We start from the raw sequence: 17382 nt of genomic DNA on the forward strand, positions 1-17382 counted from the left end.
TTTTTATATTAAAAGCACATTCGAGTTTCTTTTTATATTTTGTTTTTGTTTTAGATTAAAAGTCTATTAGTATTTTTTGTGTATTTAGACACTCTTGAGAGTGACTGTCAGAATTATATTTTGATATAATAAAATCAAGTATTTTATTTTTCTGGTGGATTTCAAAATTTATTTGACTGGTTTTTCTCTTTCAATCTTGTGATCTCATTTTAGATTTAGCGCTTGCTAATCCCTAATAGTTTTGACTGCATCACATGTGGATAAGAAAAACATAAAATGTTGCAAGATGGATAGTAAACACACCAAATGTGGGTTGTCACGTACGCCTAGCAACTAGAAAAATTACTCATTGACTTATATATATATATTATATATATATATATATATATATATATATATATATATATATATATATATATATATATATATATATATCCATTAAAAGAAGATACCACCAAATGGCATAAAATATCCTTTTTCTTTTAAAATTTTATACATGAAAAAGAACTAACAAGTAAATGTCAAAATGATTGTAATTTCTCATTCTAATACATGGCATAACAAATTCAAATTCACTTTGGTCTCTCTCCCTCGTACCAATCCCCAAATTCTCTTTTGCCCAAATATACAATTTATCTTATTAAATATTTTTTAGTGTATAAATATATACAATGTAGGTATTTAGTTTTTGTTTTTACGACAAATTTAATCAATTATATTTATTTATTATTATTAAAAATATTAATTAATCTATTTTTAAAATTTAACAAAATTAAGAATTTATTTTTTCAAAATGAATAATACTCAATAGCCATGCACACAACTAAGTTTCCATCTTATAGATCATTATCAAAATAACTATTTTATTTTAATTAATAGTTTTTATTATTTCACATACAAATTTTTTTCCTCAGATCACTATCAACAAAATACCTATTTATTTTAGTTAACAACTGTCTTTATTTAAGACACAAAATTTTTATTTTTAAAAATCAAAATTTCTCATTTTCTCACGTGTCAGCAAAATACCAATTTTTAAATTAATAATTATCTTTATTTTTAACACAAAATTCTTTTTTTTTTTAAATGTCAAAATTTCTCTTTTTTTTTATGTGTCATTATAAAAATACGTATTTTATTTTAATTAATAATTACATTTATTTTAAACACTTTAACATACTTAGCTTGTCAAAAATGTAAAAAATAAATAAAAAATTCCTTTACAAAAGAAAAAAAAAAGTGTAAAAATATTAGATACTATCTCATTCTTTCTGTGCTAGCTAGCTAGTAGCTCTTAATGTGAATCCATATAACACAATTCCTATGCATTACTCATCCGTCATGTATTTCATATGTTCTTATGTGACTACTTTTCTGTCTCGTGAATCACCACAATGCCCCAACCATACACACCTTTTACCATTTTCACATTCCAACAAAGAACCAAACAAGACATTATATCCATTACATTAACTACAATCTAACTAGGACCTTCTTTAGTGATGGGAAAACAAACCTACAATTACTGCATTCTAGTTTACAGTTGAGTTGCTTTTGCATGATAGTCATAAATGGCCTTAACAAAGGATCATAAGAAGATATATATACACTTGATTATAGTACAAGAGATATTATTAAAACATAGACAAGAGAGTTTGTCAGAGAACAATGTTTAGAATGTCTTGGTTTGTTGTGATAATGTTTGTGATTGTAACATTTGGTGCTTTTTCTGAGGCTGCAGCTCATCATCATAAGAAACCTACTTCTGCTGTTGTGGTTGGTACTGTTTTTTGTGATACATGTTTTCAACAGGATTTCTCTATGGGAAATCGTTTCATTTCAGGTCCATTTCTTAACTTCTTAATTGCATTTTTTTAGTGATGAAAATGTTATGGTATCCGTAAAATTCGGTCGCTAGATGAGTTTGTGATTGATTTAAAGATCGGTTTGTGAAAAGTCGCTAATGTTAGCAACTGATCAACATTTTTGGTGTCTAAATCAGTCGTTACATAGTAGGTTTTTGAACCGCCGTTTTAAATTGAAGACAAGTCCTGATACATAGAACACGACACATGTGATTACATATGAAACATTAACACAGACACTAGACACGACACTGATAATAATTTGATCAAATAAATACGTTGAATCTAATTGAGTGTCAGTGTCAGACAATGACATATATCAGACACCAGACACGTCTTTATTCAGTGTTTAAATCAGTTACTATACAGTAGATTTTTGAACAAATTAAAGACAAGTCCTTTACGTGTCAATGTCCAACATCAATACGACACGACACTTGAGATTACCTATGAAACACTGACACAAAACATAAGACACGACACTGACATTGATACGTCGATATCAATAATAATTTGAAAAAATAAATAAATTAAATCTTATCACATGTTAGTGTCGGACACTGACACATATCAGACACCAGACACATCTTTGTTCAGAGGTGTCAATGTCATACAAAGCTGATTATATTCAACTTTTTCAAGCATTTACTGGTATTAACATATCAATATAAGTATCGTGTTTGGTATCTGTGTCAATATTTCACATAAACATTATTGTGTGCAGGTGCATCTGTTGAAGTAGAATGCAAAAACGGAGACACCATTTCAAAACCAAGCTTCAAGAAACAAGTGAAGACAAACAATCATGGTGAATTCACAATCCAGCTTCCATTCTCAGTGAGCAAACATGTGAAGAGAATCAAACAATGCATAGTAAAACTAGTAAGCAGCAATGAACCATATTGCTCCATAGCCTCAACATCCACATCTTCATCACTTCACCTAAAATCAAAAACACAAGGCCTCCACATATTCTCAGCCGGTTTCTTCTCATTCAAGCCACTCAAACAACCAAACCTATGTAACCAAAAACCAAGTAGTTTTGTTCTCGATTCCTCGAAAAGATCTCCGCTTCCTCCAAATATCGATCCATCTTTTCCACCTCCACTTCGAGATCCAGACACACCTAGTAGCGGCGTTCTTCCTTTACTTCCGCCTATTCCTTTAGCACCCGAAATCCTTACACCAATATTGCCACCGGTGTTGTCACCATTAGTACCGAGTAACGAGGATGAAACAAAGGAAGTTGAATCGTCAGATGAAAAAGTAACCAACATTGATTCATTTAACTTTCCTCCTAATCCATTTTTATCGCCTCCATTAGTCGCTAATCCGTTTCAACCACCTCCATTAGTCCCTAATCCACTTCAACCACCAACTCAAACACCATTAATTCCTAATCCATTTCAACCTCCTCCATTAGGATCACCTTCACCATTGTTTCCTTTTCCACCAACCTCATCATCACCACCACCAAGTTTGTCATTTCCTTTTCCTCCATTGTTCCCTCCACGTCCTCCTTCAAAAAATGTTTCTCCTTAGCTAAATAGGAGCTATCTATTATATATGCATAATAATTTCTTATATGTAATGAAGTTTTTATTTAGTTTTATTATATATGGCATGATGTATAACATGTTTTAGTGACTAATACTGAAAAAATTGAAACATTGTTGATGTATTAGTAATAAATTTTATGGATATGATTGGTCACCATTGAACTTCAATATTGTGAATTATTGTTAGATGTAATAGACTAAGGGCCATACTAGTCTACCAAGTATTGATATGCTACTTAACCATCACTAAAAATTATATTATTTTGTATGCCATTGATTATTAAATGATAGAAAGATATCTTAGTATCATCAATTAATAGTATGATACCAAAGACAACAATAAGCCAAACATAATCTAGTTATTACTATCTAGAACAAGGCTAGACATAGATAAAAACATTCAACAACTTCTAAAGAAAGTACATACCAATAACTTAAAGAACAATATCTAACAAATAATCTTAAAAACTATAGACAATTTGTTTTGTTAGTGGAGCCTTAACAATGTGAGTTGGATTCTTGATTGTTTATTGCTCTTAACTAATGATTCCTAGTTCTTTTAAACTGCAAGATTGCATTATCTTCAACATAGTTATATTTGCTCTTTACGAAGCACAGACACTTTTAGGAGTAGGTGTATCGATGTGTTCAACACGCGTCAGTGTGTGACATTTGTATGACACTCGAAGGAGAATGTCAAAAAAGTTAGCCAAATGTCCGAAAAGTCAAATAAGTGTTCCTGAACAAAAGGATTTTTTTGGCTTCGGCACTCTTTAAGTTGGTGTGAGACAACTTAGACATATACATATTTTAAAAAAATCTCACACACATCTGAAATTGTGGTTAAACATGTATCAAAACAATATTATCAATAATGAATTAAATACATTAATTTAGATTTGAACATTCCCGGTACATTTTTAGAAAAATCTGGTTAAACATATATCGAAACAATATTATCACAAAGAGGATCTATTTCATCCCTACAATTGCGATCGAGAGGACCAGAACCAGAACGGACCCGTACATTAACTACAATCTAACTAGGACCTTCTTTAGTGATGGGAAAACAAACCTACAATTACTGCATTCTAGTTTACAGTTGAGTTGCTTTTGCATGATAGTCATAAATGGCCTTAACAAAGGATCATAAGAAGATATATATACACTTGATTATAGTACAAGAGATATTATTAAAACATAGACAAGAGAGTTTGTCAGAGAACAATGTTTAGAATGTCTTGGTTCCTTGTGATAATGTTTGTGAGTGTAACATTTGGTGCTTTTTCTGAGGCTGCTCATCATCATAAGAAACCTACTTCTGCTGTTGTGGTTGGTACTGTTTTTTGTGACACATGTTTTCAACAGGATTTCTCTATGGGAAATCGTTTCATTTCAGGTCCATTTCTTAACTTCTTAATTGCATATTTTTTTTTATTGATGGAAATGTTTATGGTATCCGTAAAACTCGGTCGCTAGATGAGTTTGCGATTGATTTAAAGATCGGTTTGTGGAAAGTCGGTAATGTTAGTAACTGATCAACATTTTCGGTGTATAAATCAGTCGTTACATAGTAGGTTTTTGAGCCGCCGTTTTAAATTGAAGACAAGTCTTGATACATAGAACACGACACATGTGATTACATATGAAGTATTAGCACAAACACTAGACACGACACTGACACTAACATGAACATGTCGACACTGATAATAATTTGATCAAATGAATACGTTGAATCTAATTGAGTGTCAGTGTCAGACAATGACACATATCAGACACCAGACACGTCTTTATTCAGTGTTTAAATCAGTTACTATACAATAGATTTTTGAACAAATTAAAGACAAGTCCTTTACGTGTCAATGTCCAACATCAATACGACACGACACATGTGATTACCTATGAAACACTGACACAAAACATAATACACGACACTGACATTGATACGTCGACATCAATAGTAATTTGAAAAAAATAAATAAATTGAATCTTATCACATGTTAGTGTCGGACACTGACACATATCAGATACCAGACACATTTTTGTTTAGAGGTGTCAATGTCATACAAAGCTGATTATATTCAACTTTTTCAAGCATTTACTGGTATTAACATATCAATATAAGTATCGTGTTTGGTATCTGTGGCAATATTCATATAGACCGACACTCTCATTTGTTATGTTTTAATATAAACATTATTGTGTGCAGGTGCATCAGTTGAAGTAGAATGCAAAAACGGAAACACCAATTCAAAACCAAGCTTCAAGAAACAAGTGAAGACAAACAATCATGGTGAATTCAGAATCCAACTCCCATTCTCTGTGAGCAAACATGTGAAGAGAATCAAACAATGCATAGTAAAACTAGTAAGCAGCAATGAACCATATTGCTCCATAGCCTCAACATCCACATCTTCATCACTTCACCTAAAATCAAAAACACAAGGCCTCCACATATTCTCAGCCGGTTTCTTCTCATTCAAGCCACTCAAACAACCAAACCTATGTAACCAAAAACCAAGTAGTTTTGTTCTCGATTCCTCGAAAAGATCTCCGCTTCCTCCAAATATCGATCCATCTTTTCCACCTCCACTTCGAGATCCAGACACACCTAGTAGCGGCGTTCTTCCTTTACTTCCGCCTATTCCTTTAGCACCCGAAATCCTTACACCAATATTGCCACCGGTGTTGTCACCATTAGTACCGAGTAACGAGGATGAAACAAAGGAAGTTGAATCGTCGGATGAAAAAGTAACCAACATTGATTCATTTAACTTTCCTCCTAATCCATTTTTATTGCCACCATTAGTCGCTAATCCGTTTCAACCACCTCCATTAGTCCCTAATCCACTTCAACCACCAACTCAAACACCATTAATTCCTAATCCATTTCAACCTCCTCCAGTAGGATCACCATCACCATTGTTTCCTTTTCCACCAACTTCATCATCACCACCACCAAGTTTGTCATTTCCTTTTCCTCCATTGTTCCCTCCACGTCCTCCTTCTTCAAAGAATGTTTCTCCTTAGATAAATAGGAGATATCTATTATATATATGCATAATAATTTCTTATATGTAATGAAGTTTTTATTCAGTTATATTGAATATGGCATGATGTATAACATGTTTTAGTGACTAATACTGAAAAAATTGTAACATTGTTATGTATTAGTAATAAATTTTATGTATATCATTAGTCACCATTGAGCTTCAATATATATTTTTTAAATCTTGTATCCCACATTCTACAGGGATCCCGTTTAAAGCAAGCAATGCTCTGTATGAACACACTCTCTAGACTCAATCTTAAAAAAAGAAAATTTGACAAGACAACCTTAAATCAAGGTTAGTTGTTCCGACAGAAAACCTTAAAAAAGACGAGAACACCGTACACCAGAGTTCGCCATTGATGATTTACACAAGAACGCGAGAGAAAAATTGATCACGGTTTCACTCCGAACAGGAACAATGAAATCATCATCAAAATCTCCACTTTCAACCCTAACCCAAGTCTCAGAACTCCTCACAGTAGCATCCATAACCAAAACCCTCTCCAAAACCCCACAAACCCTAACCCAACTCACCACCACAACCAACAACAAACCCCTCCTCACCCAAACCCTACTCCTCAAAATCCTCTCTAACCCATCCCTCCACATTTCCCACAAACTCAATCTCTTCAATTCCCACACCACCCCTCATTCCTCATCCACCTTCTCCCTTATCCTCCACAGCCTCTGCAAACCCACCACCCCTCTTCCCATCCTCCACCAACACCTCCCTCAGCTCCTCCACTCCATGAAACAAACCGGTATCGCCTTCAATTCGAACTCATTCAACAATCTCCTCAGTTTCCTCATCAAATTCTCTCATAACAACAGTAAAAATTTCCACTTTGTTATTGATATTTTGGATTATATTCAGACGCAAAAGCTTCATCCTTTAGGTACTACACCTTTTATTTACAACTCTCTGCTTATTGCTTCCTTAAAAAACAATCAAATTCACCTTGCTTTATCTGTTTTCAATAGTCTTTTATCACTTGAGAATTCATCGGATTTGAATTCGGTTATTGTTGGTTCTTCGAATTACTTGCTTTCGGCTCTTAGGAAAGCCCGGATGAAGAAAGAGTTTCGAAATGTGTTTGATAGTTTGAGGGGAAGGGAAAGTTTTGATTTTGATTCATGGGGGTATAATATTTGTATTCATGCTTTTGGTTCTTGGGGGGATTTGGTTACTTCGATGAAGCTTTTTAATGAGATGAAGGAGGATAAGAATTTGTTTGGGCCTGATATGTGTACTTATAATACCGTTTTGTCGATTCTTTGTAAGATTGGGAGGATTGATGATGCGATTGTTGTGTGGGAGGAGCTTAAAGGGTGTGGTTATGAACCGGACGAGTTTACTTACAGGACTCTCGTTCGGGGTTGTTGTAGGAGTTGTAGAATGGATGAGGGTGTGAGGATTTTTAATGAGATGAAGGATAATGGGTTTCGTCCGGGTGTGATTGTGTATAATTGTGTTTTGGATGGGTTTTTTAAGGTTGGGAAGGTTAATGAAGCGTGCGAGATGTTTGAGAGAATGAGTCGAGAAGGGGTGAAAGCTTCGCGTTGGAGTTATAATATTCTGATTCACGGGCTTATGAAGAATGGGAGATCGGAAGCTGGTTATACGCTTTTTTGTGACCTGAAAAAGAAAGGTCAGTTTGTGGATGGGATTAGTTACAGCATTGTTGTGCTGCAGCTTTGTAAAGAGGGTCATTTGGAAGAGGCTTTGGAGTTGGTGGAGGAAATGGAAGCTAGAGGCTTTTCTGTTGACCTTGTTACGATAACATCTCTATTGGTCGGTATTCATAAGTATGGTCGTTGGGATTGGACGGATAGGCTCATCAAACATGTTAGGGAAGGGGATCTGTTACCTGGTGTTCTTAGGTGGAAGGCTGGAATGGAAGCTTCTATCAATAACTTGCATTCCAAGGAAAAGGATTACTCGCCAATGTTCCCTTCGAAAGGAGGGTTTAGGGAGATCATGAGTTTCTTAACTCATCCAGGGAATGATGATGATGATGAGGTCGAAACTTCCTCTGAACAAATCGACGAGTGGTCATCATCTCCATACATGGATAAATTGGCCAAGCGTATTGTGAAGTCAACTGACAATGCTCCGCGACTGTTTACACCTGACCGTGGACAGAGAGTTCAACAAAAAGGGCCTGATTCTTTCGATGTTGATATGGTGAACACTTTCCTGTCTATATTTTTGGCCAAGGGAAAGTTGAGCTTGGCTTGTAAATTGTTTGAGATTTTCACCGACGCGGGTGTGGATCCTGTCAGTTATACTTATAACTCTATCATGAGCTCGTTTGTCAAAAAAGGCTACTTTAACGAGGCTTGGGCCGTTCTGTCGGAAATGGGAGAAAAGCTCTGTCCAACTGATATCGCTACGTACAATATGATAATTCAAGGTTTAGGAAAAATGGGAAGGGCAGATCTAGCCAGCTCTGTTCTCGATCGACTGCTGAAACAGGGTGGTTATCTTGACATAGTTATGTATAACACTCTAATTAATGCTTTGGGGAAGGCAGGGCGAATCGATGAGGTGAACAAGTTCTTCGAGCAAATGAAGAGCAGCGGAATAAATCCTGATGTTGTCACTTATAATACTTTGATTGAAATTCACAGTAAGGCTGGCCGAGTCAAAGATGCTTACAAGTTTTTAAAAATGATGCTCGATGCTGGATGCACTCCTAACCATGTTACTGACACGACTTTAGATTATCTAGTAAAGGAAATCGATAAATTGAGATACCAAAAGGCATCGATTTTGAAGGAAAAAGATGATCCTTCTTGAGGGGGTAAGATTCTAACAGTCCATGCAAATGGAATTTGTAATATAGTAAAGAAATTTACCTGTAAGTTATGGTTTGCTCTTGTTAGTTGTTACTCTGATCAAAGGTAGTGTATATGGTTGCTGTGAAATTGCAACGATTATAATTTATGCTCACAGAAAAGAATTCTGAACCATTCACAGATTCAGTCCAACCTTTAAGGTTCATTTACCCTGCAGTCTTGTTTCCATCTTTGGGTAGATAGGTCTATTGAGTGGTCAGTGCCCACAAACTGCTGCAGTTATCATACATGTGTTGTTTGCATATTCAAAGCAGTTATCAACCATAATAATTTTAGGAGCATTTATGTACCTATGCTTAGTCTGCATCCAATCCAAAATATCTAGTTCTTTCCTACGGTTTTTAATCCATCCTTTTGGGAGCACTGCTTGCTATCTACTTTCTACGTGCACTATACAATATACAAAATCGACCACATCAAAGTTCAGTAATCTGTATCGATTGGGTGCTTTAATCTCATAAAAACTATTATAGGCACCAATATCTCTAGTTTTGGATACTGAACAGATTCCGTATGGATCACACCGAGGTGTTTTTGTTTTTGACTGTGCCAATTCTCATAAACATGCTACATAATCACTTGACAATATCTTCTGAAACTCTATTTGGTGTGCTATAAACTTCTAACTCGTTATCATCTGATGAAATTGATGATTTTATGCTCTTTCCTGATCTACTTATCTCTTCTCCAGCTGAACAGTAAAAAGCAAAACGATTGTTAAAATGACTGCTCAATCATTTCAAACATCGGATATTAACTATTGGTCAGAAACCTTTTGGTACTACACCTTTCATTTCAAACAAAACTATTAATATCATAACCCTTTTGCATGCATAAATTATAAATATACACTGTGCCATTAATGTTTGTAATTCACGAAGAACTGTGATGTCAACTTGGTTCACGGTCTTGGTTACTTCCATATATTTTAAGTGAATAACTAATTCCCAAATCTAATGTTATTCATTTTCTTTGGCATCCCAACTTTTCAAAACTTCAAATGTCTCTACATTAAACTTGATACTTGACCTCTTTCCATCATGAAGAAAATAGAGAATTCATCAAGATTGCATAAGTTGATTATAAATATAAAATATGAACTCAGAACTCTTTTACAAAGAAACTTTGTTCGTGAAACAAAAAATCTCATATCTGTAAGTAAACATCTTAAATTTTCTAAATGGCACTAATTGTGTACAATACTTCAAACCAGGGTGCAGTAAATGAAGTTGAATATGTCTTCAACTTCAACTAATTACCACACATTAAATCAATTTACAGAGCTCTATAATCAGAGGATTCAAAACCATTAATCACAAACGGTTAAAAAGAATATTCCAACCTACCACCTAAAATCTAAATAATCTTATAAATACACCAAACACTTCTGAAGAACGAGAAAGGGAGGGAATCTATGAAAAATCAACACGTAGAGGAGTGGTTTCTTTCTTGTTCTCGAGGTTCTAGAGATTTTGGTCCATCAATAACAACAGCAGCTGCATATTCCATCCCGAAATATCTGCTTGAAGTACCAAGTTCCGAACCGCTAAAGAATGTGAAGTCTTCAATGACGATAGCAAAGTGGGAATAGTTTAAACAATCTCAGAATTCGGAAATTTAAATTCTCTGCAGGTGCGCTAGAATATATTCACAGTAGTAGCTCCTTGTCGTAAAATGCAAGAAGCTGCTTTACATGATTATGCCATGCAGCTACATTTTGACCATCCACCGTCACCCAGTCAACAACTGTCGATGCTGGTTGCTCCCACCATTCATCAAGCTGCAGAAGAAGTTGCATCGTAAGAATAGAAATGGAAAACTTAATAGTTGTGAGCAAGCACATCAAAATCCACCAAGAGATTGCATATCGAATAAAACAATTGTGGTCGAGTTTTTTAGCGATATCAGTCTAATAATAACAGCAGTAACTTACCAGTCCCCTGACATATTTGCAGTCTTCCAAGCTCTGTTGAGCATTCAAAACACCAGTCTTGAGTTCAGGCAACCATTTTTCCATTACAGCTTTTTCTTGTTCTGCAGCCAACTTTAAAGAAAAATTTGTTGTCCTGCATCATTATATCAAACGTCAAAACAAAAATGAAGAAAAACCTCCAACAAATTAACAAGGTGTGAATCTAAAAGAGATAGAAAGATATATTAGCTACATCTTTTTGTCTTGGACAAGCATATATGAATTTACTTAATTAATAAATAAACCATGAATGTGGGTTGAATTCTGGTGTTTGTATTCATATCTACCTTTCTTGTTCCTGTTGAACCCGGTAGGCATAATTCAACAAGGCATGACCACTTTGAACAAGATCCCGTCTAATATGGACAAGATTGATAGCCTTTAATAAATCTTCCAAAACACTGGCCTCTGAACCACGAAGTTTCAAACAAAACTCCAGGGATTCCAGTATGGATGCTAGACCAGCATCGGAACCTTCCAAGCCTGCCCGTCCATTAAGAAAATCATTTAATACACTACAATAGACTTTAACCCACATATATGCATACCGTCAATAGTATACTATACTCACCAGCAGCATACTGAAGTGCAGCTGAAACACGACAAATTGATGGAATTGCCGACGGGTCCCGGGCACCAGCTTTTGCTGTTAAAATAGCCGCACTTATTTCTGCATTTGCAACTGCTTCCTGTCCAGATGATCCACTGGACCCGATGGCCTCAAGCAGTGCCTGAACCAGAATTGATGATAAATTTAAGCTGAAGCACGTCTTAATATATGACATACATGATTGAAATATTAAAAGCACATGTATCTAAAGTCAAAAAAATTTAAGATTCATTGGACTCGTTTAAAAATGTAGAATAGAAAAAATTGTTTTGTATTTGATTTCAAAGTTGACCATGGGACTAATATGGAAACATCTCCGAAGTTAAAATCTAAATTCTGGAAGGGTTGAGTTAGGTCCAACCCAAATTCTAAGAAGTTTCATCTAAATAAAAAATTTCTAACACTAGACACCCAATCCATGTTGAGTTATATTTAAATGAATTCGGAAACTGCCTGCCAAACAGTAGAAATGGAAAATCTAAAAGTAGACAGTGTAAAGCAACTTCATATATCAATCCCGAAAAACTCAGAACATTGTTTCTGTTCTATTCTAACATTTGTTATAATGAACAAGTGTCTGTTATAGCATTGTAAACCTGAGGTGAAGAAGGAAGCATGTAGAGTGTATTATCTGGACTCCGATAAAAGGCAGACACTTCTTTCTCAATAAGATCCTTTGCATTATTTGAAGTCTCAAAAACCGCAGAACATGCTGGAATTATAGTGCTTGAAGCATACTCCCTTGCAGTTAATGGTTGTTGACTCCAAAATGAAGCTGCATCCTGCAACATAAAAGAAAACAAAAATAAAAAAACTGTTTAATAAAAAAGAAATTGGATAAAAAAAAACAAGAACAATGCTTTGTTGGAATCACTCGCACAATTTAAGGGAAATGAATACCATTAAGGCTTAGCAGGAACAACATATGTAAACTTTCGACAAATATTCGTTGTCTCGGTAGTCAATACATATATCAACTAACAAAATATATCAACATGGCCATGCAGACAAATCTATTAATGGCTAATTCAAGTTGAACACCAGTGAATGATTATCCTACTAGGATCCAAACAGAGTACCTTTAAGTACAAAAGTCACATTCCACAAATACAGAATAATGAAATAATGGAGGCTTACCGTATTTGCTTTAAGGAGTGCCGTGTATATGGATTCAAGTTCTGATCTACGAGAATCAAACTCTTCAATCTTTTTCCACTTCTTTTTAAGTGAATCTTCGGCTTCTTTCCTCTCAGCACATAACTTGTTCAAGCGTTGTATTTCAGACATTAAGGTGTTTAAACTTGCCTTTAAACCAGCAACTTCTCTTTCCTTTGCCCAAACATCTACCTGAACAGGTGTAAGAAGTATAAGTGGTAAACTCCCACCTCAAACTTTGAACAAGTCGGTTTTGTAAGGTTGAGTTAGGCCCAACCACTATTAGTTATTTATTAGAAGTTTTGTAGTGATATAGGAATCTCGCACAAAGGTGACTATAGATTCAAAAGATATATATAACTTGCTTAAAAAGGGCCTAATTCACTGTAAGTTTTGAATGAACAATACCTGAAGTTGCCTAAGACTTCCGATATTCTGAGATGAACGCGAAGTAACATCAGTGCCTCCATGCAGGCGTTTCAGAAGTTTTTCACACAAGTCTCTTGCTTCTGCAGCACTGTTTAGTGCCTCTTCAGTAGCCAAAAACTGCTGAACATGAGCTTTCTGTGAACAGAGATACAGCGATGGTTCAGTAACTCAACTTAAGATGACAAAACTATGCAGTCTAAGGATGAATAAAGACCTGTCTTTCAAGAAGCTGATTTTGACTTCCTCCTGGAGGTACATCAGCCCCAAGTTTTCCATTTCCATAAAGTGGATACTGTAGAGGAGAGCTACCATCGGAAGAGGAAACATCCATAACTATGTTATTTTCATATTTGTACCTGATTGAAATGTGCAAGTTTGAATTATATCAATAGCACGCTTAATATACTTGTTAATGAGATTAAACTAACTGAATTCGTAAATAGCATACATCTACATACACACTATTGTACTCTGGTTGGCAGCGGAACTAAATTATTCTATGCCTCTTTGACATGCTTTGCAAATTTAGCATTTTTGACGGATATTTTCATGGGAAAGTTAAGTAAGTTTTTATAGTAACAATCATTGATGATTTACAGACGGTCCAACCTTCAAAATTTATAGTCACGGAGGAACTAACAAGAACGTAAAAAAAGAAACTACATATATTCTAATACCTCAAGATCTCTGCATCAGCTCTAACATCAATTTTCTCTATTTCTCTGGAAATTTGACTTTTCAAGTGAGAAGTGTACGCAGTAATTGCTTGAAGCAATAGGGGAGGACTCTTTAGGCAATTCACAATAACTGTTCTAACCTCATCCGGAATTTGCCCATCAAAATCAAACCCCAATTTCGCCGCTTCTGCCTGAGGATTTGAAAGAACGCCACTTCCTTCGTAAGCAGGAAAAGAACTCTGAATTTTTTCAACCATGTAAGCTACAAGAGATTCGCAAGCCTTTCTAATATTCTTTTCCCTTGTCGTTTCAATGACAATGACATCATCTGCAGATTTACCGCTCTTAACAGTTGAATAAACAGATTCCTTCTCATTCTTGGCACTAAAACTATTCGCCATCTCAATGGAAGAATCCACATCTGATCTTTGAGCATCCTTTGCTAGATTTATATAGTAACAGAGACGTTTATGATATTCAGCAAAAATTCTTGAAGCTTCATCACATTGACGGTCATAAGCCTCCAACATCACTTCCTTATGCCTGCAGAATGGTAAATAACTCATACACTTTAATTATCTCAAAACCATCCAATGCCAGAATCATCACAAGTTCACTATTTCTCTCCACTCTCTTTCAAACATATCATTGATACAGATACAAAAGCACGCATATGTTTCTGATCAACAGCGATATTTAATCTCAGAAACAGATTATTATACTAACAAGCAACAACACAATATGCATATGTCAATACTCAAGGCAATAATAATAATTACAACATAAAAAAAAAAAAATCAGCTTCTAGTTTCTATAATCAAACCTAGCAAGAAGGAGTGTTCTTTCTGTCCTCACTCACAACAAAGTTGGCATCTCTTATTCACTATGTAGCCCCAACATTACAAATTGATTGTGTGTTCGATTTCCAACACCAACATTATCCTAACCCACATAGTTATACTCAATCACTTCTATTTTTCCTAGTGTATGTTTTGGTTTAGCTTTTGCAAAAGCCAAAAGCAATTCTAGAGGTGTTTGGTTGTTCTAAAGTAGAACTAATTCTACCTCCAGAATTGATTCTCCTTGAAGCTAGAATTTGTATCTTTTGAGTTTAATGTCCACTGAAATTTACTATTCAATTAAATTTTGCATAAAATTATTGAAACATAAATGATTTACAGTTAACTCGAATCAATTTTACATAAAACAATTCACTCAAAATCATTTTTTTTACCGCAAAACCAAACAACCCTCAAAATTAGGTCAAAATTAGGAACCAAAACCTGTAATTGGCACGTTCATCAAGCATCCTCTTCCTCTCGGCCTCTTCCCTCGCAACCTCAAGCATCCTCGCTCTCAAATCCTTCCTCTGTCTCCTCACAACGTTCCTCAACCTCTCCACCTCCTTCGCCGCCAAATCCCTCTCCATCAAAGCCGACCCAGACCCCTCCCCAGACACCATCTTCTCCTTCTTCCTCCCCGTAGCACCATCCCCATCTCCATCACCGTGAACAGTAATATTCCGGCGAACATTCCGCACCGTCTTCTCCGACTTAGCCCTCGTGACGAGAAAATTCCAAACCGGAATCATGTTCCCGCGACAAACCTTCCGGATCGATTCAACCGACGGCGAATGCGACTTCCCGCCGCCGGAGTACTGACCGAGAGGTCGGTATCCCATTTCCTTGTGAAGCCATTCGAGAATTGCGTCCGGCGACGCCGATGATGACGATGTTGATTGCATTGTTATGGTGATGGCATAGAACGAGTTGTAACTTGGTGACTCGGATCTGGGTCGAGTTGTGAACTCAGTGTTTCTCTTCACAGTGATTGTTGTTGTTGTCTTCAGTTGGTGTTTCAAGTTTTTGAAATTTCGAAATTCTTGATTTATAAATTGTTGTTCTTGTTTTATTGAATTATAAATTATTAGCTACAAGAAATAAAATAAATATGTATTATTGATTTAAGAATTCAAAATTTCAACGGTAAATTAGTAGAATCAAAATATATATAGAGTGTTTATTTAATTAGTTTCTTTTTTTTTGAAATTTTTAAATAATTATACCTTTTTTTTTTAAAGCTAAAAATTTTCATGGAATTTGGTATTCTCACTTTTTATATGGAGATAAAATTATGAGAATAAGCAACTTATTTTTTATTTCTTGAATGTAAATTTTTATAATTAAGAATGATATTTTCTTGACCTTGTCACAAATATGAATATAATTGTTTTTTAATAATTTATTTTGAAGAATATAATTTTTAGATTTTGTTTTGGATGGTTTCAAAAGATTGATCATTACGAAAGGCTTAATTCATAATACTATCAATTAAGACTCACGAGTAGATGGAATCTTACCATGAGGTTACGCATTGGAATTAAGTTGCGAGATCGTTTCAAGTTGTTGGATTCAGTTCAACGGTCTCTTGTAGTCCACAACCATCGACCATATATAAACTCATTTACGTGTCATAGCAGATACAATTTCATTCACTCTTTCAAATTACATCTCTTTGACTTCACTAACTTGAGTGTTGAAGTGCTAATCGTAGATATTCATCTACACTCTTCTTATTAGAGACTTGCACAGTCATTTTAGAGAACTTCTACGTCGACTTTCATTAGTACAACATTGGTCTATATTGTAATAGTGGTGCCTTGTTGTAAATCATTTTCGGATCCTCGCGAAATTTTACATTAAATTCTTCAGATTTTTTTCATTGCGTCACAACAAATGTTTATGTTAACAAATCAAGTCTTTCCACTCACATAGTTTTCGACAATGAAATCTTTCAAAATAAGTCAATCAATTATTCACTTTCAACCTCCCTCCGTCTCCTTAATTACCGGAGGATTATCCCACTTGAAAAAGTCATTCGAGAAATCCACGAAGAGAAGAACCTTAGAATCAAAGACGAAGGAAGGAGAAGGAGTAAAAAGAAAGATAGAAAGAGGAAAGACCCATTCTAGGATTTTGAGGTAGTGATAAGGTGGACACGTCTCCAACGAAGTACTTTCGTCGGTGATAAAAGTCAGGATAACAAATCTTGGGATATTGAGAATTTTGATCGATGGAAAAGTTCATGTAAAATCATGTATATTGGTCTCTTCAAAAAATTAGGGTAGGAAAGACAAACATTATCACCTTACAAAGGCATCAACCTCTTGGCTTTCACCGACTCTGTAACACACCTTAGGGGCAA

General features: G+C 35.1%; 3 protein-coding genes across 3 annotated transcripts; 2 read left to right on the plus strand and 1 right to left on the minus strand.

Moving 5' to 3' along the window:
- Positions 1–1625: 1625 nt before the first annotated feature.
- Positions 1626–6572, plus strand: LOC131634415 (vegetative cell wall protein gp1-like). The gene is made up of 3 exons (XM_058905077.1): positions 1626–1843; positions 2590–3304; positions 5974–6572. Exons 1-3 carry the CDS (start codon positions 1669–1671, stop codon positions 6452–6454), a joined length of 1371 nt encoding a protein of 456 aa, XP_058761060.1. The 5' UTR covers positions 1626–1668; the 3' UTR covers positions 6455–6572.
- A 108-nt stretch (positions 6573–6680) lies between these two features.
- LOC131634427 (pentatricopeptide repeat-containing protein At4g01570-like) lies at positions 6681–10331 on the plus strand. Its single transcript, XM_058905095.1, has one exon. The coding sequence runs from the start codon at positions 6895–6897 to the stop codon at positions 9274–9276; it is 2382 nt and encodes a 793-aa protein (XP_058761078.1). The 5' UTR covers positions 6681–6894; the 3' UTR covers positions 9277–10331.
- A 114-nt stretch (positions 10332–10445) lies between these two features.
- LOC131634428 (AUGMIN subunit 5-like) lies at positions 10446–16058 on the minus strand. The gene is made up of 10 exons (XM_058905096.1): positions 15462–16058; positions 14179–14721; positions 13716–13857; positions 13481–13636; positions 13055–13264; positions 12514–12699; positions 11879–12038; positions 11595–11790; positions 11269–11401; positions 10446–11115 (listed from the first exon to the last, which is right to left on the minus strand). The coding sequence occupies exons 1-10, from the start codon at positions 15920–15922 to the stop codon at positions 10984–10986; spliced, it is 2319 nt and encodes a 772-aa protein (XP_058761079.1). The 5' UTR covers positions 15923–16058; the 3' UTR covers positions 10446–10983.
- Between the last annotated feature and the right edge of the window lie 1324 nt (positions 16059–17382).

Source organism: Vicia villosa, unplaced genomic scaffold (genome assembly GCF_029867415.1).
Source record: "Vicia villosa cultivar HV-30 ecotype Madison, WI unplaced genomic scaffold, Vvil1.0 ctg.001291F_1_1, whole genome shotgun sequence".
NCBI lineage: Eukaryota > Viridiplantae > Streptophyta > Magnoliopsida > Fabales > Fabaceae > Vicia > Vicia villosa.

What these genes read in the sequence shown, in the direction of transcription:
- LOC131634428 (XM_058905096.1), bottom strand. Translation starts at nt 15,922, where the DNA reads ATGCAATCAACATCGTCATCATCGGCGTCGCCGGACGCAATTCTCGAA. An exon ending in GAAGTCTTAGGCAACTTCAG is followed by an intron (nt 13,265 to 13,480) that starts GTATTGTTCATT and finishes ACACCTGTTCAG; the next exon opens with GTAGATGTTTGGGCAAAGGA. An exon ending in CACTCCTTAAAGCAAATACG is followed by an intron (nt 12,700 to 13,054) that starts GTAAGCCTCCAT and finishes TTTATGTTGCAG; the next exon opens with GATGCAGCTTCATTTTGGAG.
- LOC131634415 (XM_058905077.1), top strand. Translation starts at nt 1,669, where the DNA reads ATGTTTAGAATGTCTTGGTTTGTTGTGATAATGTTTGTGATTGTAACA. An exon ending in GGGAAATCGTTTCATTTCAG is followed by an intron (nt 1,844 to 2,589) that starts GTCCATTTCTTA and finishes TATTGTGTGCAG; the next exon opens with GTGCATCTGTTGAAGTAGAA. An exon ending in TTAGGATCACCTTCACCATT is followed by an intron (nt 3,305 to 5,973) that starts GTTTCCTTTTCC and finishes TTCCTCGAAAAG; the next exon opens with ATCTCCGCTTCCTCCAAATA.
- LOC131634427 (XM_058905095.1), top strand. Translation starts at nt 6,895, where the DNA reads ATGAAATCATCATCAAAATCTCCACTTTCAACCCTAACCCAAGTCTCA.